This window comes from Crassostrea angulata, chromosome 2 (assembly GCF_025612915.1).
Source record: "Crassostrea angulata isolate pt1a10 chromosome 2, ASM2561291v2, whole genome shotgun sequence".
NCBI lineage: Eukaryota > Metazoa > Mollusca > Bivalvia > Ostreida > Ostreidae > Magallana > Magallana angulata.
Genome location: NC_069112.1, coordinates 41,862,917 through 41,890,353, shown reverse-complemented (window position 1 = coordinate 41,890,353; position 27,437 = coordinate 41,862,917). Strand labels below are relative to the sequence as shown.

General features: G+C 32.4%; 1 protein-coding gene and 1 long non-coding RNA gene across 2 annotated transcripts in view; both read right to left on the bottom strand.

Annotated features, from left to right (window-relative positions):
- LOC128174347 (multiple epidermal growth factor-like domains protein 11) overlaps positions 1–26,991 on the bottom strand; it is a 118,015-nt gene extending 91,024 nt beyond the window's left edge. Inside the window, exons 1-8 of the mRNA XM_052839916.1 lie at positions 26,961–26,991; positions 26,288–26,512; positions 19,132–19,149; positions 11,714–11,719; positions 7,774–8,010; positions 5,670–5,804; positions 2,727–2,864; positions 2,384–2,521 (exon numbers count right to left, since the gene is read on the bottom strand). Coding sequence (XP_052695876.1) covers positions 2,384–2,521; positions 2,727–2,864; positions 5,670–5,804; positions 7,774–8,010; positions 11,714–11,719; positions 19,132–19,149; positions 26,288–26,512; positions 26,961–26,991 — 928 coding nt within the window. The remainder of the gene's footprint in view (positions 1–2,383; positions 2,522–2,726; positions 2,865–5,669; positions 5,805–7,773; positions 8,011–11,713; positions 11,720–19,131; positions 19,150–26,287; positions 26,513–26,960) is intronic.
- LOC128172526 (uncharacterized) lies at positions 10,135–11,682 on the bottom strand. Its single transcript, XR_008242293.1, has 3 exons — positions 11,278–11,682; positions 10,782–10,881; positions 10,135–10,384 (listed from the first exon to the last, which is right to left on the bottom strand). It is a non-coding gene; the product is annotated as an uncharacterized LOC128172526 (long non-coding RNA).
- Positions 26,992–27,437: the final 446 nt, after the last annotated feature.

Sequence of the window (27,437 nt, the reverse complement as noted above, 5' to 3'; positions counted from 1 at the left end):
ACGTCGGAATATTCTCTTTTAATCCAAATAATTTAAAAATAATAATTTTAAAATGGCACCAAACAGTGGTACATGTATGCATTTAAGTAAGGGGGAGGGTAACCTACGCAAGGGTTTTGTATTTAGAACAATAGCACGCTCTATTAGTCCCCTACCGGTTTCACCGGAGGGGACTATAGCTTTCCTCTGCGTCCGTCAGTCCGTCTGTCCATTCGTCTGTCTGTCCCACTTCAGTTTGCTACACTTTTTTTTTCTTTACGCATTTGAGGAATGTTGTGAAATTTGCTGAACAGCTTCAAAATGTCAAACTACGGATCAAGTTTACATTTTTGTAGCGTCTGGTTGAAATATTTTCGAGAAAATTATTTTTTTATATTCCAATTTTTAAATGTTCGGGTTCGTTATCGGGTTCGGTGTGTATTGAATACACGAGGAAAGTATGTAGTCAGTAATAATATCGTGCATTACTTGGACCATTTCTTTTATTGCTTCTAACAAACAAATATGTTCTATAAAATAGTTTCAAGCATTGTGTTGTAAATTTAATCGACAGGGTTTTTTGTATAATTACAATCGGGTTCGTTATCGGGTTGGTTTGTTGACTCGGGGTACAGGAGAAATGATATTCTGCATAATAGTGCATTCTTTACACAAATTTCTACAAACCGGTAGGGGACGTGTATTGCTTATGCAATACTCCTCTCAGAATGCTTGTTTAAAATCAATCAACGTTGACATTATGGAGGATATAGAGAAGGATGAAACACAAGACTACATCATAGAATACCATAGTTCAGATAGTAAACTTTAAGCGGTTAAAGGAAAGGACGCGTATAGACGTTCTTAGATATATATAATATAGTATGGAGTTTTATGAATTGAACCTGACAGGAAACTTAGAAAATTCAAGTGAAAAAAATGACTCATAACGAAGCTAATCAAGATGGAAGTTTCTGTTTTGGTCTTTTTAAATTATAGACAACAGTGCTTCATCTTATAGGACAGACATTCTGTAATACATTTAATGACAACAGCATGTTAACAAACGCCGACAACTTCTTTGTGCAAAAAAGGAAACCAATGGAATGAGTTCTGAAAATCCGAGGAATAAAAAAAGTCGTAAATGAATGTGTTTTTTTTTGATAAATGATATTCATTATTTAGAATTTGAATTGGATTTTTAATAAAATATCATTGGTTTTAGATATCTGATAGAGGATCTTATGGATATGAATGCAATGAAACATGCGGGCACTGTAAGAACATAAGCTATTGCTTTCCGATTAATGGCACTTACTTAACTGGATGTGATATTGGCTATGAAGGAGCCTTATGTAAAACACGTGAGTAGGCAATTTTGAGGCATATAATTCAATTAACAGATGTGTTCTTTTGTTACAACATTTTCAGATCTTGTTATCAGTATAAAAAAAATGCAAAATTGAAGCAAAAATACTACCAGGTATATATATTTGTCCACTCGCGCCGGAACTCCTCGGCCATGTGCGAGAAATGATCATCACTTAAAAGTTTAATATTTTTGTGTGTTTTCTTTTCTTGATTTAAAACATCTTTTGTACAGTTTTCAAAATAATTCAGAATTGCAAACCAACCATTAATTTATGTCTGACGATGTTTCCGATTTTGAGTAATATCGCTTTTATTAATTTTCAGAATACAAGAACTGTTTTAATTTTATGTCCATCTTGCATTTATTTAATTAAATATTTGATTGTAAATTAAAAAGTCATTCTGAAAATTAATAAAAGCGATATTACCAAATAGCTTTTGTTTCTACAGTGCCCGCATGTTTCATTGCATTCATATCCATAAGATCCTCTATTGCATTCTAAAACTATTATAGATACAACGAATGTCAAACAGCTGTTTAGGACAGGTTAATGCAGTATCAATAATTGCATTGACTTGCATCAGTATTGTCTTACAACCATAAGATATCTAAACATAAACGTTAGTGAACGTCCTTTTTTTTCGTAACATTACAAAAAGTCACTATTATGCGTTTTTAGTCTAATTCTTACATTACCTTGACATACAGCCTGTTTCCTTTCGTTTTATGTTTCTTTTTTGGAGTAAAAATAAATCATAGCTTCCAATTAAACAAATTATAAAAATCCATTAACAATGGCTATCGGTTTGTTTTAGAAACAATAAAATTTGATCGAAAATAACCGTTTCATCAAGTTCATATGTACACGATTATTACTGTTTATTTTGCTTTTAAAGGAGCTTACTGAATAGTTTATAACACTTGTGGTAAACGGGATTAATGTGAAACACCTCCGTATTTTCAATAAGTTATCATTATTTCTTAACTACCTGCTGCATATCTAACTAGTTGTGCTGATAACTTTCTACTCACCTGTTTTACACAAGTCCCCCTCGTAGCCAGCATTGCATCCAGTGAAGCATGTTCCATTGATGTTAGAACATTGACTTTCATTAGCACAGTTTCCACAAATTTCGTTGCAGTCAACACCGTATGAAGCCCTGTCACAGTCTTTTAAATGAAATGATATGAAATGATTACAACTTAATATTGTGAGAATGATATATTATGCTACATTGAAATTAATGCACTTCTCTGTATATCATTGCAACAGTTACATGTTGTCATTCCTTTATTAATAATTAAATAACTAGGTGATTAGAAAAATAAATAGAAGGATTTTGTTCCTCTGCCTGTACCTGTATATTTTCCTTACCTGTTTTACATACGTCCCCTTTAAAACCAGCTTCACATCCAGTTAAGCATGTCCCATTGATATGGGAACATTGGCTGACATAACGACAGCGTCCACATGTTTCACTGCATCCAAAACCATACGATCCTCTGTCACATTCTGGAATATAATTAACACATGTCCATCACAGTGTTGTGTCTCATATTCATAATTACAAAAAAAAAAAAAAATTTGATAAGCAGTGTGTTGAATGTTTTAAATACATATATTAGCCAAGCAAAACAAACAAAAACCTAAATGTTTAGCTATTTGTTATCTACCATTAACAATTTTTCCATAAACCAAATCAATAAACAACCATGATTTCTTATAATGAACACTTTAAAAAGAATGCATCGGCTTTACTAGACAACCCCTGTTCTTATTTAGGTAGTCCATCCATAACTATCATATTTCATACATGTGTATCTTATATATTGCAAATTTGATCACTAAACTCTTAGTGTGAGTTTTATGAGTTTATTAAATAATAGAGATTCACCTATGAATTTTACAAAAAAATAATATTAACAAATTTATCATATGTTGAAGCAATATTAAAGTCTATTGGAGAAATGCATTTGAATATATTTCTTTAGTACAAGCAATGTTCTAATATTTCTCTTGGTAAAAAGTTGCAAAAGCTTTTCCTTTCTTCAAATATGCTAAAAAAAATTAGTTTACCATATATATTTTCAGAGAGTTTCATTTAAAAATGTTCTTTAAGGCAGACAACTCTTTAAATTGAAGTGCAAAAGCTCATTTAGTTACTAGATACATACACATGAACTATTTAAAAAAAAAAACTCAAGTTTGGTTTATGTCAGTCTTTTAATAGCTTTAACATTTGTATTTAATGAAGTATAGATCAATCAAAATTGTTTAATTCGCCTTAGTTATGGATGGACTACCTTAATACTACAAACCCTAAATTTGGTTATCATTATTTCTTTATGAATCACTGTTAAACGTATTTAAGATATTGTTGTACATATAGTCTGCCTGAAAAAATTTCGCTCCAAACTTTAAATATTACAAACGCTACCTTCGTTGCAGTGATAACCTCTCCAGCCAGGGATGCATCCAGAGTCGCAAACGCCATTCACATTATTACATCCGGCACATGTTTCAATGCATTTTTCAGTACATTTATTTCCAAAATAACCACGTGGGCATGCTAGTAAAAATACCAGAAAATGTCTTTTTTACACAAGAAAACAGCTGTATCTGATTAAGACAAATATATATATTTTTTTGTTTCGCTTGTAACAACATAGTGCAAACACACCACCCCCATGATCATAATAACTGGGCTTATTACGGGTCGCAACTGTTAAAAAATGCTGCACAAAGAAATACACTTTTCTCATCGTCTGTAACGTTTGTTATACGTTTGAAAAACCAGATGACCTTTGTAAACGAATTCACAATCAGCATTCTAACATTATGACAAAAAAAAAAACAAACACCAAATGCAAGGGCTGCGCAGTTCTTTTTAAAAGACGAAATACTGTTTTCAGTTTTGAGTTTCAAACTGGATTTCCTAAGTATACGTTGACTATTTAATGTTTGAAATTTTAAACCAATACAATTTTGTACATGTTTTTTTACTGCAACAATGTATGATACATGACCCACAAATGGAAGTGATTACTGGCCTTGTTTTTATAACTTGCTAAACTACAGCCAATATACTGAAAACAAGCTATTGTTTGTTATATCAAAAATTCCGCGTTGGATATTTAAACCGGTATAATCTTTTAAACTGATAAAATCAAACTCGTTCTATGCTATAGCTGTTATTCCTTTAATGTCAATAACGAATTTGTAAGAAATCTTGCAGAAAATTCGTTAGAAATCCCAAAACAGACAGCCGATAGTATTTCAAACTGTCGTACATTTTATAATCGATAGGACCATTAGTTACAAATATAAAGTGCATTGGTAAAACAAGGAATTGACCTTGTTTTTATCTTCCCCACGCTGCTTCATACGACAACATGCAACCAAATACGCCTCTGACAAATCGAAATTTAAAAAAAATGAAATAAATTACATTTTCCGAACAGTTTGTTTTATTTTAGCAGTCCATTGGCGAGAATTTTAATAAAAATTAGTGCAGTCACCATGTTAAAAAAAATGTATGTTCTTTTATGAACTCTGCAATGTACACTATTTTTTAAAGGATTAAAACATTGCGTTAAATTCCATCAATGAGGTCTTATATTCACTTCGCTACAGTCGTAAATTTTAGAGCCGTGTTCGTCATATACGGCAACTTTCTTTAGGTTCATATAAAGACTCTACTTGTATATAAAAAAAATTCTCTATAGTCGTAAATTTGCTAAAGCCTGTTATATTCTGTTTTTGCTGCGGAAAAAGGATACCTAACTGCACAATAACAATTCTTATTTAAAAAAATTAAGGAAATTTTAAAAGCCAATATGGGAACTACTATAGGTTTGTAGGGATATTGTATCGTGTATTATCTTATATCTACAAAAAGATATATACTGTATAACACTAATTTATTAATTCGATGATGATGTTAATTCCTGAATGAGAGGTACCAACGAATTCTAAAATTAATGTTTTCAATGTTTTTGATTTTTTAATCATCAGCACATACATGTACATGTATTTGACCTTTTATTATACACAATTAACAAAAATAAAAGACGTCAATGTTTTCTTTTATTTTAATTTAATGATAAGGACATATATGCATATCACTTATTATTATATATAATTAACAAAAATGTACCCGTATATACATTTTCACATGATTGCTTCAGATTTAAAATAAATATCCAAAAGATTGATAAATTATACCAATGCATTTCGAAACGTAACCAATGCGTAACGAGGCCATATACAGGAATGTAGAAGTATAGGTAATCTTTGTCAATTGAAATAATTTCTTACCTAATTCACAGTGATGACCTTGGTACCCAGGCTTACATCCCTGACAGGTGCCCGTTTCTATGTGACAGTACTGACAGTTAACGTCTGGACAGGGAATGGAGCAGTTAGATCCGTAAAACCCTGTTGCTTGACAACCTGTACATCAAATGTTATTTATTACATTTTTTTAAATTTTGATCAAATTTAATCAATTCTAAATGAAATAAGATACAAGAGGCGTTTATTTATGTGGTTGTGTATATTGGTACGCATGAACGTTCATCGAGACATTTTCAAATTCATCCAGAAACGTATTAAAACATTTAGGACGAAATAGTTAAACTCTTAAACCCCTGTTGCTGGACAACCTTTAAAAAAATACATAATGAGTTAAACAACATTTCTTGCAAAGGTCAAACACCTTGACTATGTATCGTGTTTTAAGTACACGAGCAGGATTGATACGATTTTATATCTGAATTTGTAGGGACACTTGAGATGCGTTTTAGGTGACTGTGTGACTTTCGAAAAAAAAACAATTAGGGGTCAATTGGTTTTACTGTGATTAATTGTGATTGTTAGTAAATTGCGAAATATTCATTTAATGGATACTATTTCTATTTGCGTATTGACAATAATGAACTGTTTAATGGAAATATACGTACTTAGTGTTAATAAGACAATGCATGTGCATGATCAATACCGTAATAAAAGTTTAAAAGTTCAACATTATGCATTTCATTAGTTTAAACGAAGTCAAAATAAAAAATTGAGAAACGGAGAAATAAATATATGCATATCTAAGAACAACGGTTTGGACGATGTGTCGCAAAGAGCATTCCCGTGTACTTGAACAAATTTGGAACAGTTAACTATACATTTACATAATCATATTAAAAAAAAAATAATAATGATAAGTACTCAGTGCATGTAATCTAAATAGTGTGTACTTTACTAGGTACATGTATTCAAATAACAAGAAATCACAGTACAGCCATTATTCATGTTCCTTTCCATGTAACTCTAGTACAATATAATTAAGCATGAGTCAAAAGTATATCACGGCAATGTTTTCATTTTCCTGGCTAGCAAGTAGTATATGAACCAAGACACAATGATGATACACGTGTGATCAACCAGTTATGAGCTTCACTTTTATCAAGCTAAAAAATGGGTGTACATGTAAATGGAAATCATGACATGGTGTACAGACAAAATGTTCATTAGTAATAAAAAAATGATGATGCATTAATAGTAAAAAAAAAAATCAATGAATATCCAGTAAATTACTATTGTAACATACAGATCCGTCTCTCCAACTTAAGGACTCTGACCTAACATCTTCGCTAGCTAAGGATTTTCAATCCACTCAGCTCCCCATAAACCCTTGGCAGATCTTATTAAGTTTATGGGGAGAGAATTGGACCGACAACCCTTGGGTAGCAAAGATGCTTGCCTTAAAGTCATACATTTTATAGTATGGTAGAAGTACTCTCATCAACCATGCATCTGACGATGCCATAAAATTGGGTGCTTTTATATAATTTAAGCAATACGACGGAAGGTGTTTAGATATGTAAAAGATATTATAGAGATATAATACACTAATTAAATTATCCAACCTACCAACTAAAAAGATAAATTAACAACACCAAATAACATATAGTAAAGGTATATATGCGATCTGTTCAGTTAATCATCTCGCAACTTTAACCCCGTCCTAACATACATGTAACACCCATGACCCTTAGGGAAAGAGGCTAAATGATATGTTTGGAATTCAACAGTCCTTTTACTAAGTCGTCTTTATATTGATTGAATAGCAAACAGTTTCTCTGTGCCTAGTTTAAATAAGTCACGTCGATATTAAAATTGCTAAGCATGACATTTTACTATTCTTTCTTGGGGGGGGGGGGGCATTTCGAGAAAAAAAGATACTTTAAATGATTGAACAAGAGTTGATAGTTTTATTGGAAGTGACAACATATGCATGTTGTTTACTGATTAAATCCTCAGGGTATGCACACTAGTTTATTGTTTTGACAATAAAGGTAATCATGTGACCATATAAGAAAAACATTTAAGATATTTTTTAAAGGTTAACGAAATTATAAAGAACACTCACCATACACCTCTAATTCACAGAGTGCACTATATACAAAACGTTCATAACCATCAGGGTAGACAACTCCTGGAAGTCTCTCATTGTAGTAGATGACATATTGGCCATGAACAAAACAGTTTGTTGTGAAAACAGGAGGTATTGATATTATGGTGAAGTTGCTGTCCTTAAAACACAACGTTCCCTGTGATATATCCGTGGTATTGGAGACATACACAGAGAATCCAAGTAAATTGCTTGCTATGTACGCCCGAAAATGGTAATCTGTAAAAGAAGTTATCGATCCAGTGAAAAACAATTTTATAAAATTTTCCTTTTTTACAATATCAACTAAAACATTGCTAAATATCAACTGCACTACACTGGATGAAATATCTGGTTTCAGCGCTGCGGAAACCCTTTGGAAACTCTGCGGAAACTTAAGGTTACTTTAAGTTTCCGACAGGTTTCAGCACGGAAACTTCAAGTTTCATTAAGTTTCCGCAGTGCTGCAACTTAGGCTGTCCATTAATCCAAATGGTTTTCGCAACGGAAACTTACTGAAACTTGAAGTTTCTGCATAGTTTCAACCTCCATATTCAATTGGGAAACATACTGTTTACAAAAGGCTTCCGCAACGGAAACTTACTGAAACTTTTTAAATTTTTGCTTTCACAAAAGCTGGGCAAGGTTTCTACTTTATGTAAAAACAAAACAATTTCAAACAGTTCCAAATTTATTTTGTTCAAAAATCTGAAATTGTTTCCAATAATAAATAAAATACAGCCAATATACAATAATGGAGAGACATCCATATGGCAATTCCCTTATTAGGGACTATAATTTAAAAAATTACAAAATTGCACAAGAAAAAAAACTCCCATAGAAATCTTTACATTTGAATTTGTTTTCATCTCGATTAAATGCCTATCAAATCTCCCTTTAAAAATGCAACAAAGATCTTACTTTTTTAAAAATATGAATGCAATTTACAAAATAACTGCACGTACATGAATAAACAAAGAAAACTTCACTGTTACATGAACATGATACACTTGTCTCAATTTGTTTTGAACTACAATGAATATGTACACCATAAAATATTTTTGAAAAGTCTAAAGTATCCATCTTTAAAAAAAAAAATACACTATAAGATAGTAGTTGACTATAGAGGTATGACCCAGATTTGATTTGAATATGTCAATAAATTCCAAAAAGAGGTCAAAGTGACCCACTTACAAGTTGGGATAAACCTTTTCTTTGTTAGTAATATAATCTAATGTTTTACAATAGAACAGGATTTGATATCATTTCTTTGATAATCCATTAAGTCCAAAGTGAACTTTTCATTTCCACCCATGATGTACCAACTGATGAGATTTTAATATCATAAGCCTGTCAGTATTTAATAGATGACCCAGAGGGAGATATGGAAAGCTTGTTGGCCAATAAAAAGCTAACAATGGAGCAGTCTGTCAAATCATGTGCAAAAATATGATGTACACATTTAATTAATTATGCTGATTGCAACACACTTCATTCCTGATGAATATTCTTCTTTACACACGGTTTACCTTCCTCCATTTCACTACTTTACCTACATTAATATTTTTAAATCCAAGACATGAAGTAAATTATACATTGTTTATATATATGACAAGTATTTCTAAATGTACATGTACTTGCTTTTTGAAGCATGAATGTATAAAATACAAAGTATCACACAGATCATTCACCTTACAATTCTCATCAATACCAGCATTTTACTTATGATATAAAAGCTAATTCCAATATTAATTACATAACACAGATTAAAATAAAACCCACATGGAAACAACTTTCCATGCAAGTAATTTTGTTATTTGAAAATTGTAATACATGGGGTATATGTTGTCTTTATATATTTTCATATACGACATAATTGAATATTGTTTAGTGTATTTTATCATTTTTATGACCCATGCATTTATCTCCTAATGCAGTGTTTTTACATTTAAGATTGGTTCCTTAATTTTTCATTTATTGCTGCAAATAAAAACTAAGTGATCAATAAATGTTTAAACAAAGAAAATGGAAAAAAAAGTAGTTAACACTTATCAACTTGGAGGTGTGAGGATATATGTTACATGAAGTCTAATATTTCATGCAATATTTGCAAATCTAACAAATTATTTAAGAAAATGAAAGTTAATATCTGCAAGGTCTAATCAATCATTTAATAAGTCAAAACCATGTGATTTTTCTAAGATTCTAGCTTACAGGCAGACATTGTAATATACTGGTATTTGATCATATAACAAAAAGTACTTTTATAGTTTATAGGTTTTTTGAAATGAGAATACTTTACAGTTAAAAAGTCTTGTTCTGAAGAGGTTTAGTCGGTTCGTAGAGATGTGTCCATTGGAATCAATAAGGGGTGTCCTTGGCTGTTGTTGATGTAACCTGAGTCGTAGTTTATGGAAATAGGCCTTTTGGGGGGATTTTCGAGCATTGTCCAGACCGGTGAAGCACTCATATGATCACATCATGGTTACAGCAGACTTAGTAGTTCTGGACAGTGGTAGCATTAAAATTCTTCTTCTTGCGATGAACTTGTTCCTTTCACTGGGCTGTACTTTATGTCTGTTCTTTTTATCTTAAACAAGAATAATAAAGTTTCATTTAGATTTTTAAACTATAAACATTCAGCCTAACAGGTATGAAAAGCATTCTGAATAAAATTCTGAATACAAAAGCTACTATACAGTTGCCAGTTGTTGTTTAAACTATGTCATATAATGACTACAGTAGGATCTGGTCTAAAATGTTTCATTTTATATTTGAAGCAATGTTATTTTCATTTTGATTCAATTACTGTTTGTTGAACAATGGGAAAACGTATCAACAATATGTGTGTTTCACAACACACACCCCCCAACCAACCTCTTTTTCAAGAACTTAGACCTGGATTTCCCAAAAATTACTACAGTAAATTATACACATCCAACACCTGTATAAGTTAATGGTAAAAATAATCAATTTCAAAGCAAAACCTTGGGTTCACATCGTCCAGCTGGTCAAAACAATCACCCGAATCACCGAACAGAGGATGCAACTAATCACCGGAAACATTGACTTTGTATGCTGTCAATGCTGAAAAAGAAAAACGTGAAAGATTTCATTTTTCGGATTTAATTAATATTTTTTTTTAATATTTACGTTACATTTAGAGTTTGTAAATTGTATAATGTGCAAAAGATTCATTGTTCGTCTTGTTTACCAACCAAGCATATATTGGGGAAGTTTATATAATTATATATGTGTATACCCTGGATAATCTTGATTATCATGCATATAAAGTTGCTTAATGGCTAACTTGGTCAAAGCGTATATTTTAAAGAGATACGGTAATAAAAATTAAAATGCCGAACCAAGTTTGAAAAAATGACGCCATCTTGATTTGATGGCGCGAGATCTCGTTTACAAATAAGAGATAAATTAGAGCCTTGAAAATGGTATTGGAAGTATCTATATTGTGAATTAAGTTACCTTGACATGAGTTCTTCGTTCCTGCATTATCTCCTTGTTGTAGAGGCTATTAATGCTTCTCAATTCTCCATTTTACAACAGCACCTTCATGTCCATTTTAACCTTCGCTCGGAATCATAAAGTGCGCCAATACTGACCAATCAGAATCCGCTAAATCTTGGAAAAGTGCATCTTGGGATAGTTTAAAATGAATAATGTTTAATCAAAATTATCATTTTTTACCGAATAGTATACTTTTTACATGTATATTTATTTTAAATAAGAACTGTCGGAGTCAGTATTTCCTGGTTAAGTACGACAAAGTATTGGCGTGTGTTTGTTACAATTGTATTTGTAACACGTGATTAACAAAAAAATGGCCGACCGTTTGTTTACAAATGTCTAATGAAATTAAACAAATTCTAACGAGACATATGTATCTGATTTTGTCTTTAACTATATTCTATTTACATGTACTGATGATTTTGCCAAACTAAATATGATAGAGTCATATTTAGTTTACTGACAAGTTAGTCTTGACTTGTCCAATTTTCACCGCGATTCTAAGCACGGTCATATTCTTATTTAAAATATAGAGGTGTAAAAATATTATGTTCATCACAGAGCAGGTTCTGCATGAACACACATAAATCACAAATATAATTAGATGCCGATCAATTAACGGGGTCCGATTAACAGCGTTCACCCGTACGGTGAATTTACAACTACGATGAATTGATGGCAATTATTTTACAGTTACACATGTGCACTGATTGGTCATACGATGAACAGTACGTTAAGAATACTTATGAAATTAAAATACAAGCGCGTTAAACAAGTAGGGAAGTAAGACGTACACGACTGATATATAAACAAAATATAATTTTAATTATTTGGTATTATACTTTCTACATAAAATGTTTACGAATGTATAATCACATTTTAAAAATGGGATTAAAATCACGTGCACCACATGGCTAGTGCTGGGTTTTAAACTGATTTTGTAATATAACGTTTAACTTCAGTAAAATTATAAATAATGCTTATTATATCTTATAACAGAAACATGTGAATGTTTCATAAACATGTATTAATATCTGTGTTTACAGTACAGAAAGTAAATACAAAGTATAGAAATGCACGAATCACATAGGCGTCGAACCGGGGGGGGGGGGGGGAGGAGGGGGGGGGGGGGGGCTTAGTGCAAAGTCAGACTTAACCATTAGGCACATAGCCCCCCCACCCACCCACTTTTTCTCGCCGGAAATGTAATTATTCTTACATTTACCTTGAACGATTGAGCAGTTGGAGTAATAGGCATACTAGCCCCCCCCCCCCCGGCAACACGGATTAGGAATTTCATGATTTTGGGGAAAAAAACTTGGTAGGGAAATTTATTTTTAAGTATATAGTATAGGTATACCCCCTTCCCCCTACGGATAAGATTTTCATGATTTTGGGAATTAGGGTTTTTCCGCAATATTTCTGAGGATTAGTCTATCACCCCCCCCCCCCACTTTTTTAATTTGCTTCCGACGCCAGTGAATCATGATACAGTCATACATGTAGTAAAGTCTGAAAGGCATGTAAATAATAAAACAATTATTATATTAGACTCAAACTCCAAGTGGGTTTTACTATTTATTATCAACTGTAGAATTAAAAAAAAATCCTGTGTACATGTGTTGGCGTGGTATTAAAAAAGAAATGAATTAGCTCTAAACTCCAGTTTGTACGAATATTTGGTATTATTTGTAAAAATTAACAACGACTTTACCTTAATGTGTTTGCTTAATTAGTAACTGTACCTAAAGGTTCATTCAAATGATTACTAAAGTATTTAAGAAGGAGTCTTACAAAATAGGTATATTGATTTATTGAGTGCACTAAGTAAAACTCTTTTTCATACACTGTTTGCGATATACAACTAGCTAGATTTATTTTACTAAATAATTATAATTTACTTATCAGTTTTACTAACTCAGGTACACACAAATTGAAAAAAAAAATCCTGCCAGGCTCCAGTTATAAACTCACGCTTCGTACAGTGTATATGTTATGTAACAGTCTTTTGTTCACTCCTGACAGAAAAAAACCCTGCAATCCACACAGAATATACAGGAAAATCACAGAGGAGGTCACTTGGACAAAGAATGTATACACATGTATACACGTGCCCGAGTACCTAATATTAATGATTTCATCATATGCATTAAACAAGATCAGACATCAGTTTTTCTTTTCAAATTCAATTAATTACTTAGTAAGGTTCTTAATCGCCTTTTTTTAACAAATAACATTGCAAGATAGCTACACGTATACATATAGTTTCAGTCACGCTGAAACCTTACTATACATTTTAGTATGTACGGATTCATTATCATTAGGCTAGAATTAAACTTAAACCTGTTGAAAATAAATGATATCACTATTAAACTCAAATCAATTTTAGTAATAGTTTCAGCAATGCGTAAACCATTTGGAATCTTAACTTAAAATTTCAGCATACTGAAACCTAGCGGAAATGTTCTGAAACTGATTGATATTTCCATAATAATTTACAACACTTTTCACACGATTTAAATTTAGTTTCTTCATTGCGGAAACCATCAGGAATCTTAGACTAAAGTTTCTGCTGACTGAAACCTAACGAATACTTGCTGAATCGATATAATGGTTTCCGCATTGCGGAAACTAAACATGAAACTTCAACTTCAAGTTTCTGCAAGGTTTCCATATAGTTTCCGGAAACTTGATTTTTCATCCAGTGATATAGACGCAACATATCACACATTCTCCATGCACCTATCGATTGAAATAGCTATATACAATTATGTAGTTAAACGCACACCTACATGTAATATATATGCCAGTTTCGCATATTTGTCGTTTAAAATAACAACACCACCATCATTTATTATAATATAAAATATAATGGTGGGGGTTAAACTCTGAGAATTCTCTGAGAAAAACAAATAGTTACGTATTATTAAATCATTTCTATATATAAACAAAATTATGATACCGTATTTTGAACATTTTAACTGGTATGTTTTAACAACACTAGTTGTATACCATTGTGAATTAAAAGTACTGGACAAAAATTTAATATCAAGAGTAATATGAAATGTTCCGCAGCTATTGTATATGATTGTCGTTAGAAAGAATTGTCACGGAAAAAAATACATAATTAAAACTTCCTTGTTTAAAACTATATACGTTTTTAAGTCATAGCGATACGATCGTGCTAACAAATTGGAATTCAGTCAGTGTCATATATTGCATGAGAGAGTGCATAGCGGAAGGGCGGCCTGATCCCTCTCTTAAAAACTAGCAAGTTTAATCCAAACAGTAAAGAACCTGAAAAGGCACCTAACACCTTCTTGTTTAACAGAATATCACTTGAACCCCAATAAAAACCTTAAGGTATCTCACTCCTCATGTTTTGATTTCATTGCGCAGATGATCATTATATTTAAAATGAATATGATTTTATTCATTTAATCATCACAGATAGATTATTATTTCATAATTACACAACATTCATAAAGAAAATCCATTTGAATTCAAGAAGCAAACAAGGGGAACTAGTTTTTCGTGCGGAAGGTTTTTAAGACGAAAATGACAGAAACAAGCAATTTTATGAATTTTCAATATACTTTTCTTTTTATTATACTTCATTATTCACATTTTTAACATTTGATCGGTCTGTAACATATGTTATAGGTTCTGTGTGACATGTTCAAAATCAAATCTTGAGAATGTGATAGCCGTTTAGCATAAAATCATGCATATATATAGAACATGTCTGAATTTTTAAAAGCCAAATTTTGCGAGAATTTTACCTTTGAAGCCCTTTATCTTAAATTTGACATCACTGACCCCCATGTTATATTATGTCAAAATGATACTGAATACATATCTAGGCAAACTTGATTATTCTTATAAAATTCTTGAAATTCATTTTTTTTTATTTCAAATCAAATTGTAACTATTATAGAAATTGTCTACTTTAAGTGCAAAAAGGTCACAAAAAATTTATGCAGCTTTGTACAATTTTTTTTTGTAATCCCTCTATTCAGTGTGACCATTGTGCATTATTAAAAACAATATTTGAAGAAATAAGTTTGCTTAATCAAAAATACTGACAACAAATCCTAATCAGGATGAAATAGCATTTTAGGTGCAACAAGGTCAAATTAAATGGGCCATAACTGAGAGGGATGGATACTGATCCCCCATTATCTTTGTATTTTTTAAGTTTGTTTTGTCTACAGATTTCAATGATATACTTCTCAAGAAAATCTTGATACAACAACATTGAGGAGTGGGATACCTTAAGATACATCAATGAAGATTATATAATTGATAACCGTGGTGGGTAGATAACATGAAACATTTTTCAAGTTAATCTAAAAATTTTAATCTCTTTACTATCTGACCCTGAAAACACTTCATATGAGTTAGAGGAGCTATACATACAAATGTTTCTTTATCGTGCTAGCTCCTTCTCTAACACAATATCTTATATTGGAAATCATTGGTTTGTTTTATTAAACATCAGGATGTTTGTGCCATAGCGATCATTTTCAAGAATAACATATACCTAATTGTCGCTCAGAATTCGGGAAGAAAAACAATGTTATTAACAAAAGGTAAAACTCAAATCTGACCATTCTAGTGTCACTCTAAAACACGCCAAGAAGTATACGGTGATTGTAAGAATTATATATTTACATATAGTAATTTTATCTGGTCGCCATGTTAGTCATGAATAGATGTTGGAGGTTATTTGTGTTAATCTGCATTTAGGGGATTCAAGTATACTTAAGTAAAATCTTGAAAAAAGGTTACCAACAAGGTTATTGTTTGATTGCTATGTTGTCTACCTGAAATGATTCGATAGATTGCGGTTTTAGATGAGAGACAATTCTGCTTTGTTATATCTTTGTGCGAACTATTGTCTAATAATTAAGAAATCAATAAACATTTTCGTTATTACACAATCTTTATTTTTGAAATCGCTATACCATTTATATCGTTACTTGTTTACTTTAGATCATGCGTTAATGTGTTGGCATACATGTAAGATTAATAAATTAGTTAATTATAATTCAGAACCTTAAGGTCAGGTTTGCAGCCTACAGTTTTAAGGTGATGTACCAAAGCTACATTCCGTTTTGTTCGCTACACTTAAGTCTGTTATAAACTTTAAAATAATTCTGTCGGACGAGTGTTATAAACACAGAAGATCAAAGTGCATTATTTCAAACTGCCATTTTAAGGTAACGTAAATTATTTTGTAAAAAATATGTACATTTTATATGGTGTGTTACTAAAACGCGGAACGGAAAACGGAACGGAACGTAAAAAGGAAAATCTTATCTAATGTTATTTACTTGATAGATTTGTTAATCATGTCAAAAACGATATACTTTATGCAATTTTTTTTAATTTTTTTAAGATTAGCAATATTGGATTATTTATTCAAGAATAATTTTTTCCTCAAAATTAACAGTGCATGCATTGACCACTATATCCTGTCCCAAAATATCCTCGATTCACATTTTGCTGAATAACTCGATATTTGAATATACCTCAAGGGTTCAAGTGGTTTTCTTTCAGAAGCATGAACAATTCTTATTTTTCCTCCTTTAAAACGTCGATTCTCTCTAGCTCATCAGCTGGCTTCAATACACGGCTAATAATAAAGAAGTCTACATGGTTTTGCATTTCAACAGACCCAGATGATAACGTTGGAAAAGTGTGCAAGGTCTTCTGAGTGAACTCGAAATAGAGAAAATGTGTCAACATTTGCCATTATAAATCTCCGTAAGAAATCTGGTTTCGATCCTGTGAATTTTCCCGATTAAAATGATAATGTGCCAATGGAGTTTTCTTGGATATTTCCCGTTTCATCAATTTCAATTGCATCTTTACAGGTGTGTGGGGTTTTTTTTAATCGTCCGAATGTGCTGGATGAAGATTTTGTGATTGACAGACTACAGGCTTAATTTATAATCTGAAAATCAAACAAGGCAATGCCTTGAGCTCTCTATCATATGTATGTTGCTGCAGGAATAAACAACTGCCAAGTAAGGCAAACGGAAACAAAATTGCATTGCTAAAAATACTAGTTTCACTAAGTACCGGCTATTCTAATGTTCTATGTATTTTAATTTCGAATGTCGTCGGTCGTACGGGTTTTTTTCCATCCTAATGATACTGTATTGTCTGTATGATTTAAGATCGTAAAGAACACCGAAAATTCAATGTCGATATAAGTATCTACACCATATTTGAAATATGAAAATACTAATAAAAACACGAAACGCTTTCACTAAATGCGTACATTACGCTGATATGCCAGCAATACCATACAAGCAAATAAGTATATAGCTTATTTACTCGTTAAATCATGTTAATATTAGACAATTTGTATACATTTGATTTTTTCCGTTTCGTACCCAACTAACGCCAATTGAATATATTGCTACATGTACATTTGATAGACATTTAAAAGGATATGAATAAGACAGCCACATATTGATAATCATTCATTAGACATGAATGAACAATACAAAGTAAATCGTTTCTGGCCAGTTTATACCATTTTAAAGCGATAAACGTTATATGATATTTTCTGTTTTCCGTTCCGTTCCGCTTTCCGTTCCGTTTTCCGTTCTGCATTTTAGCAACACTCATTATGTATGTGACTACTATAAGGTTTCTATTAATTGCTAATGATCTATTTAAAAATAAAATGCAACAATAGTAAACATGTAGGACTACTATGATGTGAACGAAAACCTTTCAAAGTCCATGGATTTCAGGTAAACACTTATCTAAAACTATTTAATCTGGTGTTTTAAAAACCTTTTTTTCAAATCATATGTTGCAGACTTTGTTTCTGTATACATTAATAATTACTTGGGGCCTGTTATTTTTTCACTGTAAACAATAAAACACCTCTAAAAAAAATGAAATCAATTACGAATTATTTCATTTGAATCTTCACGTCATATCTAACATAAAAGGCACATGGGCCACATCACTCACCTGAGCAACAATAGACATGATAAAATCAGCTGAATGGAGTCATTATGCAATCTATCTGGAAAATGTTATATTCATGTAATTCATGTAGATCCCATTATATATTCAAATGTTTATTATCAAGTCCCTTTTATAACAGGATGATATCATAGTCATATCACATGCTGAGCATTGCAGTGCTAAAAAAATGCCTAAAGAAGTGTTTGTATATGAGATATAAACCTAAATCAATTTGTGAACCCCTTGTGAGGCCCAAGAATCGTCCAAGGGCTAGAGTCTAAACAATTTTAAAGAATCAGCAACGTGTCAAAACTTTTGATCAAGTTTCACTAATGTTCGAGATGGAACACGGAAATGGTACAAATATATTCACCAGGGGCTAGAGTCTAAACAATTTTAAAGAATCAGCAATATGTCAAAATCCTTGCATAAAAGTAAAACCATATGTGATAACATTTCAGTGTTTGTGAATAATTAAAATATTTTCCTTGTACAATTGGATCTAAAATAGGGTTCCACCCTACCCCTCAAAATTTTGATTTTAATGAATTTAAATGTTCACTATCTGAAGCTGTTTCCACAAAAAATTACAGCTTTTCTAAGTAAATGTTTGTTTTTTTAGAATAAGATTTTAAAAAATTGCACCCCCACGCTGTGACCCCAATATAACCCCCGGGGGTCATGATTTTCACAACTTTGAATCCACACTACCTGAGGATGCTTCCACTTAACTTTCAGCTTTTTTAACCAATTAGTTTTAAAGAAGATTTTCTAGATTTCAAAGTGTTTAATGAATATATTCCTATGTAAAAATTTAACCTCCATTGTGGCCCCAACCTACACCCAGGGGTCATTATTTTCACAACTTTGAATAAACACTACTAGAGGATGCTTCCACAGAAGTTTCAACTTTTTTGGCTGATTGGATTTTTGGAAGAAAACTTTCTCTATATATTCCTATAACCCCCCCCCCCCCCCCCCATTTGGCCCCATCCTACCTCAGGGGGCATGATTTTCACAAATTTGAATATACATAACCTAAAAATGCTTCCACTCATTTTTCGGCTTTACTGGCTGATCTGTGTCTGAGAAGAATATGTTTAAAGATTGTTCTATATAATAATCCTATGTAAAATTCAACCCCTCATTGTGGTCTCATCCCACTCCTGCTTTAAATTTACACTACCTGAAGATACTTCTTTATAAGTTTCAGTTTTCCTGATTGATTGATTTTTGAGAAGAAGATCTTTAAAAGTTTAACTCTTTATACACTACTGTAATGAAAAAACCCTGAGACTATCAAAAAACCTCGAGGAAACCCTGATTGGCACTGAAAAAACCCTGAGAGACCCTGAGGATACTGAGAAAATCCTGAGGGACCGTGATGTTTGCACTGAGGGTACTGAGGAAACCCTGAGGTTTGCACTGAAGGTACTGAGGAAGCCCTGAGAGACCCTGATGTTTGCACTGAGAGACCATGATGTTTGCACTCAGGGTACTGAGGAAGCCCTAAGAGACCCTGAGGTCGGTACTGAGGGTACTGAGGAGACCTTGAGGTTGGTACTTTTTCGGACTTCGGAAAGACCAAAAAATAAAAATGATTTAAATTTTTGACTCGATATTCGTATACATAACCGGCACTCCTTAAATCGGCGCATAGTATATCTATCATAATCTATTGTCATTAAGTACCATGGATAAAGATTCCCATGATGATTAATTGCATTTGTACATATTAGGCAAATTCTAGTGTAGTTACTTCTAAGACTTGTTGTTTTCCGTTATCAATGTTTGAATAATTAAAATAATTACTTGTAGAAATATTTTTAATCGGGATTCCTAAGAATTTACTACCCACATTTAATAAAAATGAACATTATATTTTCTTTCTATGTTTACATTTAATTTCGTTCAAATACATGTTAAATACTCTTTCATTTAAATTGTATGCTTCATTAAATACTTATTCCGACTACCTTGAATTCATTAAATTTCTATTGGCCAGTGACAAAAAAAGAGACGCGTGACAATCCAATGAAAACGAATACACAAAGTTTGATTGACAGCTTCAGCCAGGTGCCGGTCTTATCCGATGTCCGAGGTTATGTATGCTAATTGTACACAGATGAATAGTCGCAGTAACTATAGTCTTCTTTTAATACGCGTACCTTTCTTTTGTTTGCTAAAAATTAATTCAATTTTGTAAAAAGATAAGTATATCATTTCTTATAGATTTTTTTACTTTCATGAGAATATTTACAGAGAAAGTTTTGTTAAACACAAACTGTTTAGTGTAATGAAAAACACGGGCGCTATTTTGAAACAATCAAATTGTCAGAGAGTTCCGAATGAAATATGATGAACGTTTTACACGGTTCTCGAACGCTTTACTCGAAATGATTTACACGCTTTGCTCAAAACGCTAAATGGTTACACGAAACACTTCACGATTCACACGAAACGCTTAATGGTTTACACGAAACGCTAAACGGTTTACACGAAACATTTCTCGCCCGAAAGTCGCACGCTTTTTTTGGTGTAGGAGTACGTTTCTGGGTCTGTAATATTTTGTTAACAACGCTAGATAAACAAGTCAGTGGTCGGGATGCCTGGTGCAGGCATGCAATCGGAGATTGAAAAACTGAAACATCTACTTTCTATGTGTCCGTAGACTTACAGTTAATGATGAAGGAAATCAAATTAAATATGATCATTTTGCTATTTTTTGCGACTAACTTTTGATTAAGTTTCACTAATGTTCGAAATGAAATACGGATATGGTACAAAGGTATTTACCAGGCAATATAAATCTGACAACGTCTTTACATTGGATTTTGACGTGAATGCGGTGCAGCGAATATACATCAAATTGGTTGAAATTTCATAAGAAGACATTTTAATGTCTCGCAGTTGCTTATAAAAACTATATACGATTACAAAGGATAAAGAGCTTCAGTTTATCATATTTTTTCATTGATTGTTTAACTAGAATTAAGCAAAGGGACTAAATAGCAAGTACTTTTTTCACAATTACTGTTCTCAACAGTTCAAAAATATGTACAAAATGACTGCAGGAGACTTTCACAGCCATTTGACTTTCAAGTTAAAATTTGAAGTTAAAATAAGTCGAATTCCTTTCCACAAAAAGTCAAGAATTAGAGCAAATGTAAATTGTGACACCTGGCAATGACAAATGAGAAATAAAAATAATCATTATTTCCGTTCGTTTGTAAGGTGTTCAAAACACAGAAACAATGAGAAGCGTAAAATGACATTGCGAAAAGTTTGCAGTGGCGCCGAGTCACTGAACGAAGGCAGGTCGATCCGCTTACCAGGAATGATCTAATTATGCCATGGACAAGAAACTTTTCACATTGATAAACTCTTTCCTTATTTACGTTTTGGTCAAATTTCAAGGTTTTATTTTTTTTCCTTAAAGAATAAGAGAAAATGTCTCAATTGTTTCCCAACAACCTTCGTACACCCACCATTTTATTGAATGTAATTAACAGGTGCCCGAGGCAATATTGGAAAATTAAAGTTGTGAAATTGTCACGAATTGATTCAACTGAAATGTCAGTTGTGTATACATGTATCAATATGTAAAAAAAAACAATTGTAAAAGAAAAACTTTAAAGTAGCAAACAATATCTAAGTTTTATCACAACAGATTGTTACATGTAGTGTAACAGGTGCCCGGCACAATGTTTGAAATACTTCACAATTTTAGAATAAGATGTAGTAAATTTCGTTTACATGCATTCAATAACATCTATAAAGATACATGCACATATTTAATGAAGTGTATTAGCTAAAATGTGTTTCATAAATAAGGATTATGTAGCTAAGCGATCGGGTTACTTAATATTGTATAGTTTTTGTGTGAATTAATACCTCTATTTTGAAAATTGATATTTGATATCAGTTTGAGAGTTCTTTGAATTGATAAATTTTAACCAACTCTAAAAAAAAAAACCAAACAAAAACCTATACTTATACATCTGTCCGGTATTTCGATAATTTTAAAAATAACCGTTCCTTGGTTTGGCACGTTATCAAAGTCAAGAACGGTCTGTCTCGTCTATATCACAGCACAGAAAACAAAACTTAATCTTACAGATGATATGAACTACCTAGTGCAGGATTGTACATGTGTCAATTTCAGTCTAAGAAAGATGTTTGTGTAGTGTAATGTCAAAGAAAATATATTGTAGTTTATTTAAAACACTGCTCCCATTCTACCCACGAAGTTTTCTTAATAACTAATAAAAGCCACAAATTTGAGTATAATTTGTTTTCTATTATTCATTCATTTACAAGCTTAAACACGAAAGAAATAAAAATGTGTAATAAATTGATAAATAGACCCAGTGCGCAGCCCCCCCCCCCCCCTCCCCCCACATACACACATATGGCAATATATATATTTTTCAGGATTTTGAAAAGTTGTATTATTCTCCATATTGTCGAGGTTTTTTTTTTTAAAGTTTGCCCTCCCCCCCCCTTTCAAAAACTATGTTACGTGTACCCTAGCTCCTATTGAATAAGATAAACAGCTTTTCTTTTCTACACATCCAGTACCAATTACGATTTGGCATTGCTTTTTTAAGATCCATGCAAGTAGAGATTCAAAAGCCTTTTTTCAAAGTGTTGAACTTTCGGAATTTAGAAATATTTTCCACCTGATTGAATTTTGATATTTCTTGTTACTGGAAATGCCGAAACAGGGTAAGGGAGATTCCGAGGTCTCTCTGTCTTGTATAATTTTAATGAAATGACCAGTTAAAGAATTCAATTGTAACCTAGCATGGGGATCACGGATATCCATTTTTGAGTGTTTATGATGCGCAATAGAGACTGACAAGTTGAATTAAAATTGAAGTTTATACATGTACATGCATACGAACTCCACGAATTAAATGTGTATGTCATTAAACGAAAACAAACCTAGAGTGCAATGGTTTTGCTTTTGTTTCTTATAGTACCATCAATACAAATAAGTGACACTAATAAAATGTAACATCAAATTAAGAAAAAAAATACAGCCTCTGTAAGATATCTTCATTTCAAGTCAAATTCGGTTCACCAAACTTCCCCCCCCCTTCCCCGTAATCGACCAAGTATTGGCCGCCCAAATACAAAGTACCTTCCAACGCTCTCTCTCTCTCTCTCTCTCTCTCTCTCTCTCTCTCTCTCTCTCTCTCTCTCTCTCTCTATGTCTCATGTACAAATATTTTATATATGTTTAGTACTACTAAATGTAGCAAGCAGTATTATTGCCAGTGTTTAAAATTTCAATTGTTATTGATAATTGATTGTCTTGTTTCTGATTCGAAGTCTTCTGTGTATGAAAGACGATGTACTGTTTCCTTTGTGGGAATTACACCGTAAAACAAAGGAGTTTGGGTTTTTTATGTCAATACAAAAAGTGATTTCGCCCGTGTCCACTGCATGATAATCAAATCATAGTAAAGCTTATGATTATTAAACAAGGGCTATATTTATAGGAAATTTGTACAGCGACCAAAATCGGTTTATTTCATATTTTAGTCGGGCTTGTAAATGAAATTATAATTGTAATGTTCTGTTCCGTTTCCCTTACGAATGGAAAGAGAGAGAGAGAGAGAGAGAGAGAGAGAGAGAGAGAGAGAGAGAGAGAGAGAGAGAGAGAGAGAGAGAGAGAGAGAGAGAGAGTGTGTGTGTGTGTGTACATGGAGTTATATAACCTTACACTATTTTACTGTCGAATTATTATAACAGTTTACCGATCTACATGTTTCTGTTTCATATTGTACAAGAATATGCGATATGATATATCAAAAAAGATCTACACTGTCTTGCTTCAAATTAGAAATACTGGAAATTGAATCTATGAATGCTCATTAGTCAAATATGTTCTGTTAGGGCGAGTAAAATGATGAATTAAATGAATAAAAATGGACATGATTATTTATTTTAAAAACATTACATTTTACGGCCGACTATTATTTCATTTTGGAAGAAAACCTTAAATGTTAACGGGTTTTTATTTTATTTTGTTAAATAATGAATTAAGTAAAACATGGAGCCTCTCGCTTTTCACATGTTAAACCATTATACAATGGATATATAATAAGTACAGACACGGTTAGCTTTTTAAAAAAGCTAAGAAAGTCAACCAGCGGGAATTTAAGTTTAGGACTAAAGTGAAGTTTCCATAACAACAAATATATTTGGTTGCACATTTAGTTTGCATTCTTATTGTTATTGCTGTAAAAGATGATATGGGGATAAGCGAGACGAGGTGTACATATAATATATGACTGCACACCTACTTAATACTTAAAAAGTGTAACTTTTCAAATATAGCTCTCTGAATTTCAAGGCCTCGTCGCAAACAACTAACAATATATTTCCTCTCCAATCTCACAAAGAGAGTCGGAAAGATATACGCAGACTGTGGCAGCCAATATTCCCTTGACAGTCTTCCAATTCATCGATGCGCAATTTGACCTAGACCAGTTTCATAACTTCTGCAAAATTTTTCTTACAAAAACTATTTAATTACTTTCCAGATTGTTTTCATTTACGCAAGCGCAAGCGCAATTAAAGTTTCATCCGAACTTAATTAGTCAGCCCGCGGACTGACTAAATACATACTTATCCTTTGTGTTTCTGTATTTTTCCTTTACAATTAATTAAAGATGCTGTATAAATGAGAAAGTCTGATCCTATCCAATTGCATCAGTAAAATATATTTATAACAAATAAATGAATTGTTACTTGTGTCTTTATTTATGATTACCACAATTGTTAAATTATTGAAAATTTAGTAAAAACAAATCCGTATTAAGTGCCGACCTTAGGGTCTCTCATGGTTTTCTCAGTACCCTCAGTGCCGACCTCAGGGTCTCTCAGGGCTTCCTCATTACCCTCAGTGCCGACCTCATGGGCTCTCGGGTTTTTTACCTCAGTACCCTCAGTGCAAACCTCAGGAACCCTCAGAGTTTCATCAGTACTCTCAGTGCCGACGTCGGGGTCTCTCAGGGTTTTCTCAGTGCCACTCAGGGTTTCATCAGGGTTTTTTGATAGTCTCAGGGTTTTTTCATTACAGTAGTGATATACTTATGTAAAATTTCGATTCCCCATTGTGACCCAGCCTATTTCCCGGGGTCTTGATTTTCACAACCTTGAATTTAAACTACCTGACGATGTTGTCAAATAAGTTTTAGCTTTCCTGGCTGTTTTGTTTCTGAGAAGACGACTTTTAAAGACGTTTATCTATATATTCTTACGCAAAAATGCGACCATTTTTATGGTCAAACACTACCCACAGAGGTGATGACTTTACAACATTGAATCAAGTCCACCTGAGGATGCTTTGAATCATCTTTGCCTAAAAGTGTTTTGTGTCAAAAATAGTTTCATTGGCCTAGTGGTTCTGGAGAAGATGTTGAAAATGTGAAAAGTTTACAGATGGACAGACAGACAGACGGCAGACCAAAAGTGATCAGAATAATTGAGCTTTTACATTTGTAGTTCATGTGAGATAATAAATGTATAAGGTGGTAAGTATTACGTCACTATGAAAGTAATCTCCCTGCAACCCCACATCTTACCTCAACAGACTCCTGGCATATCATCTCATTTTAAAACAAACAAGCATATCAGCAAACTCTTGATTTCATCATCTAACTTCCTTTTTAATTGTAATTTTAATTTAAAAAGTATTGATGGATTTGGTCTTTTATTTCATTTAACATTCATGTTCATTACACCCATTGAAACAGTTTAATTTTGTCCACTTTCAGTTACATTAAAATCAACATTTTCTCGGTATTGCATCTTCGAAACTAACAGGGAAAATCATATAAAGCTTTATTATTCTGAGAAAAACAAAAAGGTTTACATGCAAATAAAAAAAACGTGTATGCGTGATGACAGTATACACTACAGAGGCTATCTTTTCCAAGATACATAATGACTGTGACTATACCAGAGTTGTCCGTCCTGAAGAAGATGGTGATGTGATGTATACTGTGGATCCTAGTCAGGTCCACCCACCAGGTGGCGGTTTCTCCGGCAAATGATTCAGCACATTGACCACCATCCCATCTCAGGTCAGTTTTACGTCCGTCCACAGCGTTACTGGCGTCATACGTGTCGTCACCTGGTCTCAATGGATACTGCTGGTATGCTGGTTTGTTGACGGCAACGTTATCTGTAAACAAGCACACACCCAACACATACATTTCACATATATTATCAGATATGGTATAAATAACATTTAGATTTTGAGAATAATTCTCGATCAGAGGCAAATATACTGTTTCATTTATGTATTGGTTTTTTTTTTATTATATAAAATGCAATTCATTAAAAGAGATATACAGAAAAGCATACACAGCCTTAATACACGAAAATTAGTTTTACATAAATTATATGTGACAATTATATTGTTTTCATAGAATACATATATCCATATTGAATGCTATACATGCAAATTCGTGAACATGTAAAAAGGTTATAAAATATATTATTGATAAGCAGTATAGGTAGTTATCAGTCTTGTTAAGAATGGTTTACGTTAAAAAAAATATTAAAATTTATGAAAACTATTACTGAATACTCTCGCAAAGTTAGATGACAGCATACGTATGTAATCTTACCATAAGCCTTTGAAATCGCCAAAAGTCCCATGTAAAATATTACAAAGAACATAGTTATAAGCAAATGATGTTAAAAATTAGCTACAACGTAGAATAACTGACCGGGATTCCCATTCCATGAACACTTTGATACAGGAAATAATTACAGGAAACAAATGTTTAGTACAATATCTCTGAAGCAGAAACTTAAACTAGCTAATACCAGGACAGTCGCATAATAAATATAATGCACATGTATATAATTTTTAAAAAAAAAAGGTATTGTGACCAAGCTCACTAATGATACACCCGCCAGAAAAGTAAAATAATTCAAGTATTTCTCTTTTGAGAGTAATGGTTTCACCATTTTTTCTAATAGTGACCAAAGCTTAAGATCAGAATATATTTACTCGTCACAATCAATCTTTGTGTTCACGGCCTCTAATCATTTTCCAGGTTAAGGTATGGCCTGGACAGGAATACTACATTTTCTTAACA